The sequence below is a fragment of the Eucalyptus grandis genome, chromosome 11 (genome assembly GCF_016545825.1).
Source record: "Eucalyptus grandis isolate ANBG69807.140 chromosome 11, ASM1654582v1, whole genome shotgun sequence".
In the NCBI taxonomy this organism is placed as follows: domain Eukaryota; kingdom Viridiplantae; phylum Streptophyta; class Magnoliopsida; order Myrtales; family Myrtaceae; genus Eucalyptus; species Eucalyptus grandis.
Window position 1 is genome coordinate 24,971,949 of NC_052622.1, and position 13,437 is coordinate 24,985,385.

Here is a 13,437-nt window from a genome sequence, read left to right on the forward strand (position 1 = left end):
GTGGCTCTAGTAATGAGGGTGTTCTTGTATCCACATCTCGTGAGGCAGAGCCTGATGAATTTCATTATTGTAGTTGAGATAGTGAGAGGAGAAGAGAGAAATGAAAAAGATTGTGATTGTGGAGTCTATTGAAAATGAGGGATATATAATCTGGGGCAAGAGTGAACAGTAAATCATAGCAAACATAATTCCTAATATAATATTATATATTATCTGAGAACTCTCATGGGATTTATGTTAGGAGCGTTTACCCTGTTCTAAGTAAGGGATTTTGTTCCCTTGCAACTGAATTTGGAATGAAGAAAACGAGGACACTGTCTAATGGTTAGTAGTGTTCTTACAGGAGAGTGCCACTGCTAGTCGCTCCAGTGTTGGGGAGGCTGTCGATAATTACAAAAGAAAAATAATTGATGCTTTCAATTTGTCCAAACAAGTAGCGGTGGATAACATTTCGGGTTTTTGGTTGGGAGAATATAATGTTATGTCCGCACTTATCTAGTATAGGGCCTTTTGCTACATGGACTTTCATCATATCCTTAGCTGATCCTCGGTTCTCTTTTTGGTGTTTTTGGGCACAAGACGTTCGTTGGGTTAGAAATTTGGGAGTTTGGAACTGCATGATCAAATGCAATCCAGCTCTCGTGTCGTTTTGTGATATTTACTTTCGTTTAATGAGGATAATAAAAAGATATACAACACAATCTTGTTCTATGGGACCTTTTAATTTTAGAGATGTTGTCCAAAGCAAGCTTTTGTGTCCCTCCTAAAACTAGGCTCGAGTCATAAATTCATACCCGGAGTAAATTCATAGTACATCTGACACTGGCTCATGGTGCATCTAACACTGGCAATCGACAAGTGCTGTAAATTGATGACAACTCATGTTGTCAAAGAAAAACAAATTGTGACATTCGGTTTATATGAGAAGATAATTTTGCGATAGACTTGTTTGGGTAAAGTTCACATATTCAGGAGGATGAGATTTCTCTTTTGACATACGCTTGTAAAGTTGTACAACTAGGAAATGGAGATGATTGTGGCCCAGTCCATCGGGCCCCAATCCAGTCGAGCTCGCTTCTTAATCAGGAGCACGAGGCCACTCAGCCATCCAGCGATCGCATGCCATGTTTTTCAAAAATTAATAATTTTATTTGTGTATTTTTACTCATTGACCGAATTTTGATTGGATATATCTTTTTCTTATTAGAATATCTAAACAAGATAAATAATCATAGAATTAAAAAAGCTAATTATAATCAAAGAAAATTGTTATTATTATTTTTTAATAATTGTTTTTAGAAATTTAGTTGATTTAGTTTTCTCCCATTTTAAAGTTAAAGGTAAAAGAGAGTTTTTCAAAAGAAAAAAGTGAGACAAAAATACACCTTTATGCCTTCAATAGTCATTTGCAATGCATACATGAAATGTATATTCCTATCCTCATATTCTTCTCTTCCAAACATATCATACATAGGTCCCATTCTTAAAGGGCTTTCAACCTACAAAATCCCTTGGGAAAAATATTAAGTTTTTAGTTTAGCTTTTTGAGGCTCTTATTGGCCAAATGCTTGCATTTGGAATGCTGAAAGCTCAAAGCAGGCAGATCTTTACTTGCTTTGGGTTTTAGCATTTTTGGAATGCTAAGAGAGAGCTTAATGATTTTTTTTCTTTCCAATATTGCTCTCACTAATAATTATATTTTCTGCTTTTGCTCTAAAAATACTGTTCATCATCTTCTTCCTTAGACTTGATGGTCCACTAGCAAAGCTTAGCCAACAAAGCTCAGCCGTTGACGGACAAATCTGGCCCCTTCACCGATGGATCACTAATTGCTCTTCGCCAGTGGGCCATCTCCTCCTCCTTTTTTTTTTTTTTTTTTCCTTTTTCTTTTCACCTTGAAGTTACTTTATAAAATATACATCAAAATGAGTATCCAAACACTCTTACCTTCACCAAATGCCCATTCATTCAAAGATACTTGGGGAAATGAATCAAATGGGCCCATAAAATGTCATAATTCCCTTTATTTTTAGTGTCAAAAGATTATAATTGGTGAATTATAGATTATAAATATAATTCACATGCAAACTTTATTATAAACTAGCAAGGTACTCATGCTTTACATTACTCTTAGACCATATTTGTTATATTATTCTAAATTTTTGGTGTAAATGCGTGTTTTCGCAAGATATTAGAATATATAGAAAAATATAATAAAAAGAAGTGTTCACATCAGTCAAACAATAAGTATTATCAAAACCCAGTCATTTAGGTTTCGTCATCCGATTAAAAGAAAACATGAAACATAAAATTACAATAATATCGAATATTAATTAAGTACATGCAATAATTCAAGTACTTGAAATAATAGGAACCGCTGAGAACTTTGAAAGCATAAAGAAATTGATAATTTTTCCCATTACTCGCAATCTCTACCTTTGCTCATCGACTTGGCATGAAATTGATAACCATCCGTACAACACCTCAACATCAACTTCACCATGTTTCCCTCAGAAAATCGAACTTCACCAACGGGGTGCGTCAGAAAATCGAACTACTTCAAAATCAGCATCTGGAATTGAATTATAAATTGAGCACAATATCCTGGAGTTAATATACGGATTTTTCCTTCCTTCGAATTTCTTCGACATTGCTTGTCCACAACATAAGTTCCTCTCGGATGCTCTCCATGGGTTGTGTATATTTTGTATTTATTAAGTTATTTGAGTAAGAACTTTTGTATTCGGTTGATTATATTATCTAATGTGCATTTAGTCTGTTCCCTAAAAAACATCAATGACTGTAAATTTTTAACATATGTTTTCTACTTCATTATATAATTTTCGATGCTTGATCTTAATGTTTAGATTTTAAATTTAGTTGACACTCACCTCTAAAACTACAAGTGAGAAAAGAGAAATCATGACAAATATTGGCTTTTATTTTCTATATATATATATATATATATATATATATTATCTCTGGGATTTGTCTCATACAAGTGAGAAAGATACGCTATAGATTTCTTTAAATGTGCTTGTTCCTTTGTTGTGATAATTTTCTATGTGGATTATTCCCAAGAGCCCCCTGCAGATGTTTCTCCATTTTCAAAACTGTAAGTTGGTGAAAGTGTATGTTAATTTGGAAGTTCGGAAATGTGATCATAAGGACGAGAGGGTTGATTAGCTAATCGACCAACGTATGACAAGAGTCTTGCATTAGTTGCAGAATATTAGGTTTGAGTTACAACTACTCAACATCACTTGAGATCTTAGAAACGACCTTGTCAACATAGCCCCACTGACGTGTCAATAGTTCCTCTCCACACAAGGTAGCAGTGCCCATGAGCATAAATTCGTCATAGGTGCAATCATGACACAGCTGACCACTAACACAACACATATTCGATGTCTTTTCCCATTACCTGTCCACGTTTTTAAAAGATTATTTTTTCCTCATGGGCTAGAAGAGATCCTTCCCACCTAAACACTTTGATTCAATTCGTTAAATTGTCTCTAAATAATGTGATAAATTTCACATCCTATACTGACTTTCTTCTAAGATACATGACAACCAAGTTTCTTGTTTTATTCCATCAAAGGAGAGTGCGACATACGAAATTATATTTTCCGTCTTTTGACAATTACACACAACAAAATCCTGATATTCTTCTTGAAGTATTAACACACCTAAGAAAATCTAGATAGAACTAATTTACATCGATTCACTCCACATGAGTGGCTGCAAGTCCGATAGCGAGATTATGTCTGCGGACCCAACAGAATCCCAACGCGTACTCGTCTCCCTCTTCTCATGAGTATGTCCATGCCTAATGGCGGGATTCTCCAGCTTTCTAATTCGCTCCAGTTCACTAGCCACTTCTCTCATCGTAGGTCGCATCTTCCCATGTAAGTTCAGGCACCCTCTTGCGATGTTGGCAAAGGCGACGATCCCTTCTTCCTTGCCTTGCTTCAGAACTTGAGGGTCAACTATGTCGAACAGGCAGTTCTCGTCCATCGACAGGAGAAAATAGCTTGCAAGGTTTTTCTCGTCCTCATCTCCAAGAAGCAAGATTGGCTTTTGCCCTGTCAAGAGTTCGACGAGGACCACACCAAAACTGTACACATCGCTCTTTTCTGTTAACTGACACGATTGAAAATACTCAGGATCTAAGTACCCAAATGTCCCTTGGATTACTGTAGTCACGTGAGTTTGATAGAGGGAAAGGGATTTGGAAGTGCCAAAATCAGCCACTTTTGCATGGTACCTATCGTCCAAGAGAATATTAGTAGACTTGATGTCCCGATGATAGATTGGGATTGTTGCCGATGAATGTAGATAGGACAAGGCTCCCGCTACATCGGTGGCAATTTGAAGGCGTGTCCCCCATGATACAAGAGAGTCATGTAAGTACTGGAAGAGAGTCCCATTCGGTATGAATTCGTACACCAAAAGTGGCGACTCTGTTTCCAAGCAACACCCAAGTAGCTTAACCACATTCCTATGGTTGATTTGCGAGAGAATGACAATCTCATTAATGAACTGTTTGACTTTTCCCTTATCAATCGCCTTTGACTTCTTAATGGCGACAATTCCTCCATCCGCAAGCATACCCTTGTAGACGGTTCCTTGCCCGCCTTGGCCAAGTATTCTATTCTTGTTGAAATTGTCGGTGGCCTTCTCCAAATCTTTGGAATTGAACAATTTATTCTTGTCAACATTGGTCTCGGATGAACACAGTTGTTGCTGCAACAAGAGACCCCCATTCTGTTTGAAGTACCTCTCTTTGAGCTTGATTTCTTTCCTTCTCTTCATGAAATTGTACAACAGCCATAACAAAAGAAGCAAGAGTAGTACCCCTAGGCCTGCTCCGATACCTGGTTTATTAAAATAGGACAAGGATTACCAAAAGCAAGCATCAAGGATTTGTGCTGTAAAATAACACTGAAGCTAACAAATTATGCAATTTTAGTTCAACACATGAAGAAGAAATCACTAGAGAAATCAACAAGTAAGATCAAGATATTACTACACAGGGAAAGCAGATTGCTAAAAAATCTATTATAAATCTAGATAACATAGAATTTATAATTGTTCAAGTGTTTCCTAGTCCTATATTACCCCTAAAGCAAAACTTACAAGTATTATCTCACAATTTCTCACAGACTCACTCACAAGACTCATAGAAAAAGAACCCTAACAACCCATTGTTTACTCTAGTGCATAATAATTAAGTAGAAATATATATATATATATATATATATATATGTGTGTGTGTGTGTGTGTGTGTGTGTGTGTGTGTGTATTTATATCCAAAATAGGAAATCTCTTTTAATAAGCCTACTCAAATTAGTAATACTACTCAAGCCAAGAAACCTATTCGGATCGAGTTTTCCTTATGGGTTCAAACTTAAGACATATTCTCGATAATCTCCACATTGGCTCCACATTTATAGTCAAGTTATAGTGCTCATCATCTATACAGCTCTTATGACACCCCCCACTCAACCATCAAAGATGTCTATCAAACTTAAATTGAGCTTGGACTTGTCTAGAGGAATGAAGTTGATCCATATGTCTCCAATATTCTCCATCACAACAAGCTTCTTCATGATTACATCCTCTCTTGAAAAATGCTATTATCTAATGCGAAATTTTTTGTCACCAACGAACTTGATTCTCCAATGATACCTATGACTTTCATGAACACTACATCAACCTAATGTCATATGGGCATTAACCAAGTCATTAGATAGCACCACCTCTTAAACTCCTTTTGTTGTCATCGTGTTTTTAGTTTAAATTGCCAACAAAATTATCATGTCTCTCAATGATGCCTTCCAATTGGCAACACAATTGATGGAAGAAATTGCATAACTGCTCATAAATCGACCATCCTCGAGGTTCCTTGCATGACACAGGTTAGCAAACTCAGTTATTGCCACACTATTAGAACTATATTTCCCAAAACACACCTGAATTTATGTTGTCCCTAACAAATTGAGGAGGATCCACTTCACAGCATCACAATAAATTAACCGTATATATTCTTCATACTACATGTGAAAGATCAATCCAAGGACTACCTATGACATTACTTAGACAATCAATAGCACTAGCATGTAAAGCATGGGATAGATGCTCTACCTCTATCCAAGTACACTTCGATAGTCTTGACAAATTATGATATGCAACAAGTGGGGTACTTATAAAATTTTCCAACTGCATGCTGAAGTGTCTCTACACTTTCTTGAATAACTCCTTCAAGCCACTAGCAACCATTTTAGCAATCTTCACTCTTAGCATCTCCATAGCTAGAGCTATCTCCGCTGCACCAAAATTATCTATTTCAATATCTGCATTTAATTGTTACTCTATCTCATCCGACTCCATTGACCATCTCATTGCTTAGTCAATTGTGATCTCGAAACAATTGTCAATTGCTATGGAATCTAGCGACTCTATAAACATTGACACATCAACTACATTGTAAACATCTTTAAGCTCTTTCTAAAGCTCCACCTATTTTTGAACATTGTCTAGATTTTTCTCTACAATCAATATGTATTCCTAATTTAAAATAGAGCAGATTTATCAAAGGTAACATCTCTCTAAACATAAAACCAATTGAATCTTCATCATTGTGCCACAACCTATATTCTTTCACCCCATTTGCATAGCCTAAGAATATGCACATCCTTGGTCCTAGCTCTGGCACCATCACTCACACAAACATAAGTAGGGCAACTGAATACTCTCAATTTGTTATAATCAACTATTACCTACCACGTTTCAGAGTTTTTTAATCAATTAATGGTGATGGTAATCTATTCACTAACCAACAAGTGGTATTCATTGTTATGACCCAAAAATCTCAATTTATCCAGCATTAGAGAGTAAAAAGTGCGAGATCTCTCCAACATAATTTTGTTCATTAGTTTTGTGACTATTCAGTCATGGTGTATTGGCAACAATGTGGTATTTCACTATGCCTTCTTAGGCACAAAACTGGCCAAGCTCATTTGAAAAATTCCAACCCTTTATTTGTTCTTAGGCATATGATCTTTCTTCCTATCCACTTTTCAATCATCACCTTACATGATTTGAACCAACTAAGCTCCTCCTTATGAAGATAAATCTTGACTTTCCTCAAAATGTGATCAACAAAAAACAACATATTAGCACTACCCTTGGAATGTACTTGAGAAGATCCCCATAAGGCTAAGAATATGCAATCTACAATCTTCGAGGTCTAGCGAAATGTCATATTGAACTCCATTGTTCGTTAACTACCCATGTATAGTTAGCTTCTTGGTTTTTTTGTCACCCAGTAAACCCCTTTGACTTAGAAAAGTCATCTCCCTCTCACTCATGTATAGAGTCTCATGTACCACAATTGGGTTGTGTCTTGACTGAAGCCTTGAAGAATCTAATAGATGAGTCAATTACCGTCGTTCCCTAGAGGAGATATAATTGGCAGTCTATTTTCACTCGCATCCCAATAAGCATACCTCAAAGATCTTAAAAAATCTACCTTTAGTGGGGATCCGATATCCAAACTTGTCAAGAGCACTGAGCAAGATAAGATTCTCTCTCAATTCCAATACATGTCTTGCGTCAGTCAACGTTCTCACCACTTTGTTGTGCATTTTATTAAGAAATGTTCTGGTCCTTATTACTTCATAAGCACCATTGTTTTCCATAAGCACCTTACCACCTTTTGTACATGGAAGTGTAGTAAACTAGTGCTTATGAGAAGCCATAAGACTCAAGCATGTAATCATTATTTGATGAACTCATGATGATTATTAACACATCATCAGCACCATTGGAACTATTATATTTTCTAGTAACAAAATTATCATGGCTTGTAAACTCCACCTTGACTCTTTTATTATTGTATTTGGACAATCACTCTTATATTGGCTTACCTCATTACAGTGATAACATCAAATGTTTTGAATATTTGACCTTGATGAAGAATGGCCCTTTCATCTCCGAGCTTTGGAACTTTTACATTTGTCTCCATCCCAAATAATCAAACCATGCAACGTATCTTAGACTAGATTATCTTCTCGTAGCTTCTTTTTTCACTACTTAAAACACAAGGCAAACTTTATGTCTTTTAAGGTAATTAGTCCCCCCCCATGTTTGTGAATTAATAAAGTGATAAGAAGAAACTGATAGAGACATGAACAACATCATGCTTTGCTTCTTACTAGGCAAGTCTTATTGATGTTCTTCAAGTCCATCATGAGTTTGTTAAACTCATTCAAATGGGCTCCGATGGATTTGCTTTAACTTCCCAAAATTGAAACATCATTTTCAGTATATACAAGCGATTGTTCAAATCCTATATCAGATAAAGTGCCTCAAGTTTTGCCCACAATGCTACGACATCCTTCTATTTAACAACTTCAACCAACACCTTATCAAATGGATTCAACAAGATTATGCATTTCGCCTTCTCCATCAACTCCACCTTATCGGTTTGTTTCATTGTTTATGGTAATTTATCCTTGCCATCCAATGCCTTTGCTAAATCTTGAGTTATTGATAGGGAACATGTCTTAATGTTGTATAACTCATTTATACCTCATGTTGAACTGCTCAATCTCAACTCTTACTCCAAACATAATTGTAAATGCAATTTTTCCAAACGATGATCAAACAAGCATCGAGGGTTTGATGAAGGCCCTATTGAATAAATATGAGAAGCTCTCTGCAATCCACAAGTTCTACTTGATGCGATGATCTCATGAGTAATAATGAAAACTAAATACTATGGAATTATTGGGTGTAATTGGGAGTTCATGTAAAGACATCTTTGTTGTGAAAATGTGTCAATATAAATTTGGTATCTGATTTATTTCCTTATTTTGTTAGCATATCAATGAATTAAATATGGTTGTGAGTCACTTGAGTTTAGTTAATGAGGCATGCGCTTTGATTTTATTATCCTCATTACTAATAGTTAGAAAACTATTGTTATTGTTTTTAACAATTCTTTTGAATCTGAAAGCTTGACATTTGATTAGGTTCATGATCTCATCTTGAGTGACAACATCCATAAAAAATAATTTAGTAAACTTGTGCCTGCTACTTTAGTAGGTGAAGGTAGAAGAAAACTAGTACACGTGTTAGTAGAAGTAAGGTGTATATGAACAATCATAGTTCGTCTAGAACTAATTGTGTGGTCTATTGGAGTTGCATCTTATAAGAGATTGCCTACTAATGATGTTGTAACTGTAGCTAATTGTATTTTAGAAGCTAATTATGTTTTCTATATCATTGAGGATTCGTTGTTTAACGAATAGCTTCTGGATTCATCATTCATTTCACATTGCATCAAATAGGAATTCATTTACAACTTATCAGTGTACGGATAGTAGTAAAGTGCAATTAAAGAACAACGTTGAACGCAATGTTGTGGGTGTTGGTGATATTAAAATCATAAGTTATAATGCTATTTGGAGGACATCAATTGAGGTGAGACACGTTCTAGAATTGAAGAAGAATTGAATATCCTTGAGTGCCATAGATTTAGTTGAGTTTAAGTAATTTTCAAAAAGTGGGGTTTAGAAAGTTGTTTGAGGTGCATTGGTGGTAATGAAAAGAATTAAGCACGACGGCTTGTATGAGTTTTGAGGTGAGACAACGATGGACTTCACTACGAAACATTTGATGCATCTATTCAAGATTTGAATTGTGGCATGTGTCCAGGACACATTGGCAAGAGAAGCCTAAAGTTTCTAAGCAATAGGAATCTATTGTGTGATTATGTGGCTAAGAACTTGAAGGTATGTAGGTATTGTGACTTAGACAAACGACAAAAAATGCAATTCAATACAATTGATGGAAAAAACGTTAAAGATTGCAAAGTTGATTCTCTTCAATATTTGTAGACTGTCACAATTTTCTTCGAGGAAGAGTGTTAGATTAATGCTAACAGTTATAGATGACTACTTGAGAAAGACTATAATATTTGTGCTAAGGCACAAGTTTGATGTTCTTGCTAGGATCAAGCAGTTGAGAGCCTTGATCGACAATGAGACTAGCAAGGCGATTAAGCTATATGAAGGAAGGCATAGTGAGATACTACACTAGCGCCATTAAACCACAATAGGTTGCAGAGTTAATGAGATGAATATTACTAAATATGAGCCATAAAATGCTCTCTAGTGTTAGTATGGTTAGGAAATCTCAAGGGAATGTGCTTAATACGGCAAGCTATCTGGTGAATAGGTCCCCATCAAGTGTGATTGGATGCCGGACTCTTGAAGAAGCGTGGCTAGGTAAGTTGTTGTTTATTATGTGCTTAGAATATATGGTTCCTATGTTATGTTCAAGTGATTGGTGGTATGCTTGATGGGAGGGAAAGAAGTGTGTGTTCTTAGGTTATGCACAAAGTGAGCGGGATTATTGATTATGATGCCCGAAATTAAATTCACCTATTATCAGTGGAGATGTTACATTTGACAAGTCTCAAGTACTTTTTCTAGGAGTGTTTGTGGTAATGTTATACGGATTTTGATGTTGTTTAGCTCAAGGTGGAATTACAATTAGAAACTCCTGAGATAGCGAGTACTTGTGCAGTATTCAACACAAATGGTGTATGTTACAAGATGGAGCCTATAAATCCAATGATTGCTGTAACTACCAAGTTTAACAAGGTGCATGTTCAATCTCCTAACAATTATGGATGCAATGTTGGTTTTGCTTTATCAATGATTGATGAGGTATTTTTAGAAAATCCTTGTGGAGAGATTAAATGTGCAAGTGGATTTTATGTTTTGATGAAGTTCCACGATTATGGTGAAGTCCAATTGTGTCATTGGGGTTAAGTCCATGCCGGGTAGTGGGAGAGTAGTGATGAAGTTTGGATTCATCGAAATGATTGTGACTTGGCTTAAATGTCATGCCATGATGGACATTGTTGATGATATGTCTTCAATTTGGCTCGAAAAGGAAAATTTCCTAATTTAAATAGTTTTTCTAGTTGGAGTTGATTTCCTATTTGAGTGGTTACCTAGCTTGAGTAGGTTTCCAGTTCTGGATCCAGCTTTTATCTATATATAAGAGGTAGTAAGAGGAGCTAGTGCTCGTGAAGCAGTCAAAAATTTGTGTTGAGATTTGTATAATTCTTTTGTGAGATCAAGAGATTATTTTGTGAGCAATTGTGGGGGCTAAATAATATGTGAGCTATTGAATGTAATTGGGCTGAAAAATACTAAGAGTATATGAGTATTTCGAGTGTGGTTGTAATCTGTATCGTATTACTTGATTTATAATGAAATTTTGTGTTACTTTTCCTACGTACGTAGGTCACGCTGGCTGAATTGCGTATATATGGTATTCGATTTATTTTTTTGTTTTATCTACTTTGTTGATTGATTTCATGTTTTCCACAACAATTACTAGAGAAATCCATGAGAAACGATAAATATACTAGAGACTCATGGTTTAGTGTGATTCCTGATACCTACTTCACGAGGAAAGCCAGCCGCCAAAATGTTAATGTGATTGGGGAAAAATTCTCCTTGTGAAAATTTAGCATATAACAGAACAGCCATCTAATCAGTCGAGCAGCAGCCAAAGAAAAACAAGCAGAGTTCTTATTGGTCGATCCAGATTATGTATTAAGGGCAAAAAGGTAAAAACCTGGTGTAAGGTTTGACGTACTGTATTTGTTGTTGAGTCAACCAAGTTAAAGACTATAAACTATTTAGGCTACAATTGTAGGAAAAAAATGTGCCCAAATCAAACAGCAAACTTGAATTCCGAAGAGCTATGTAGAAACAACAAACATCCAATCCACTGAAAATGCATCAGGCTATATAACATTTTCTAAATTGTGGGTTTTATCACTTATAGACTTCACGTTGCCGTTACTTTTTAATGTTGCCGTTATTTTTAATGAGGATGTGATATTTGCGAATCTGGGTGCACAAAAGATGGATAATCCTTGTTCATGATCATGACAGAATGAAGAAATTTACTTACCTACGAGGAGAAATTTGACTGTCTTGCTGCCTTCGACACATTCAAAGGAACCGCGTCGATTCACGCACTTTCTTCCAGGGCACCGATTGGTCAGATCTTTGCATTCATCGACATCTGAACAAAAGATGACAATCAAAATTCGTAGAGCTTCGTCTCTTTATTGGGTGTTTAGGATTGCATGTAAAGCTACTTCAGCCTTCAAAGAGCTACTTCTCTTTATTAGTACAGTGTTTCGATGTTGTGTTTCCAATGATTGGTGTGATAATATGTAACTGGTCTTACCTTCGCATCCATCTTTAATATAGGGGTTACCGGTGAAGCCCTTACGGCAATAACACTGCAGAAACGGCATCACCTTGCGATATGCTAAATTGAAGCTGTCGCTGCTGCAGTTATAGGAATCGCCAGAGATGAGGCCACTTTTGTAAATCTCTAACGCAGCTCGGGAGGATTTAGCTATCCCCCATTCTAGCACCGCTGGGAACCGCCCGCTCTCCTTCAACTTATCGAAGTCTGTAGTTGAAGGTGCGAAGTACGAGCTATCTCCCAAGAAGGCATACTGGCACTTCTCTTCTTTGCTGAATTCTTGTCAGGCCGGAAAGTGACGTTGAAAGCTCGAAGATCCGAGGTAATCATGGTGTGGCAGCATCCGTCATTGCCCGAACAATTCTTCCTACTGACGTTGTTATCTTTTCTGCAAACGGACTTGCATCCTATGATCGCAGACTTTGTGCCATCCACTAGAGCGCATACGTCACAACCAACTGCGGCGAAGACGTTCCTCGTCTCTGAAAAGATGAACTGGCTTCCATTCAAGCTCACAGGCGTGAAGCTTTTATTTCCCCCGCAGTTCACTTTCGACGAGTAGATTATGGGAAGACTGACCCGTACCATGCCGTTCCTTTCGCCATGGACATCGGGTAGCGAAATGTTGAGCACCGTCAAGTTGGGCTTGTTCAGTATTGGGACGCCACCATCGCTGCTTTCCTGGCAGACAATCTCGTACCACTCATCCAGGAAACACCCAGTTCCAATCCCGAAGGGGAAGGGAATGGTGACGCCACCACATGTTTGCGGGCAATTTCCCTTCACCGGGGGAGCTGCTAGCGAGGCTTGTTCATGAAGCAAAAGCGACCCTAGGAGCAGAAGAATCTGAAACATTCTTGTTCCCGCTTCTTTTCTCAGGAAATCGTGGACCTGTTCGAGGAATGAACGGAGGGCGCAGCTACTTTTACGGCTCTTTCTTCTGGTGTCGTGGATGCCATCATATCCGAGGATACTTTCTTGAGCAGAACTGTCAAAACTTCAGGGTTCTGCTTTGATGGCAATCACGATTATTATATTTCAGTCTCAGCTGAATATGAAAAAGGAAGAAATTAACCAAATAAACACAGAGATATTAAAAGTGATGAGATTTGGAGATATTTTCTTTTG

At 36.9% G+C, this 13,437-nt stretch overlaps 2 protein-coding genes across 2 annotated transcripts; both read right to left on the reverse strand.

Annotated features, from left to right (window-relative positions):
- Positions 1-3,567: 3,567 nt before the first annotated feature.
- Positions 3,568-12,422, reverse strand: LOC104425540 (wall-associated receptor kinase-like 9). Its single transcript, XM_010038247.3, has 3 exons — positions 12,286-12,422; positions 12,004-12,117; positions 3,568-4,877 (listed from the first exon to the last, which is right to left on the reverse strand). The coding sequence occupies exons 1-3, from the start codon at positions 12,353-12,355 to the stop codon at positions 3,715-3,717; spliced, it is 1,347 nt and encodes a 448-aa protein (XP_010036549.2). The 5' UTR covers positions 12,356-12,422; the 3' UTR covers positions 3,568-3,714.
- Positions 12,423-12,463: 41 nt separating this feature from the next.
- Positions 12,464-13,190, reverse strand: LOC120289429 (wall-associated receptor kinase-like 4). The gene has a single exon (XM_039304316.1). It carries the CDS (start codon positions 13,162-13,164, stop codon positions 12,502-12,504), a length of 663 nt encoding a protein of 220 aa, XP_039160250.1. The 5' UTR covers positions 13,165-13,190; the 3' UTR covers positions 12,464-12,501.
- Positions 13,191-13,437: the final 247 nt, after the last annotated feature.

Excerpts from the sequence above, each read along its gene's own strand:
- LOC120289429 (XM_039304316.1), bottom strand. The coding sequence starts at position 13,164 with ATGTTTCAGATTCTTCTGCTCCTAGGGTCGCTTTTGCTTCATGAACAA.
- LOC104425540 (XM_010038247.3), bottom strand. The coding sequence starts at position 12,355 with ATGCCGTTTCTGCAGTGTTATTGCCGTAAGGGCTTCACCGGTAACCCC. Across the intron at positions 12,118-12,285 it reads TATTAAAGATGGATGCGAAG|ATGTCGATGAATGCAAAGAT; the intron begins GTAAGACCAGTT and ends TCTTTTGTTCAG. Across the intron at positions 4,878-12,003 it reads AGTCAAATTTCTCCTCGTAG|GTATCGGAGCAGGCCTAGGG; the intron begins GTAAGTAAATTT and ends TTAATAAACCAG.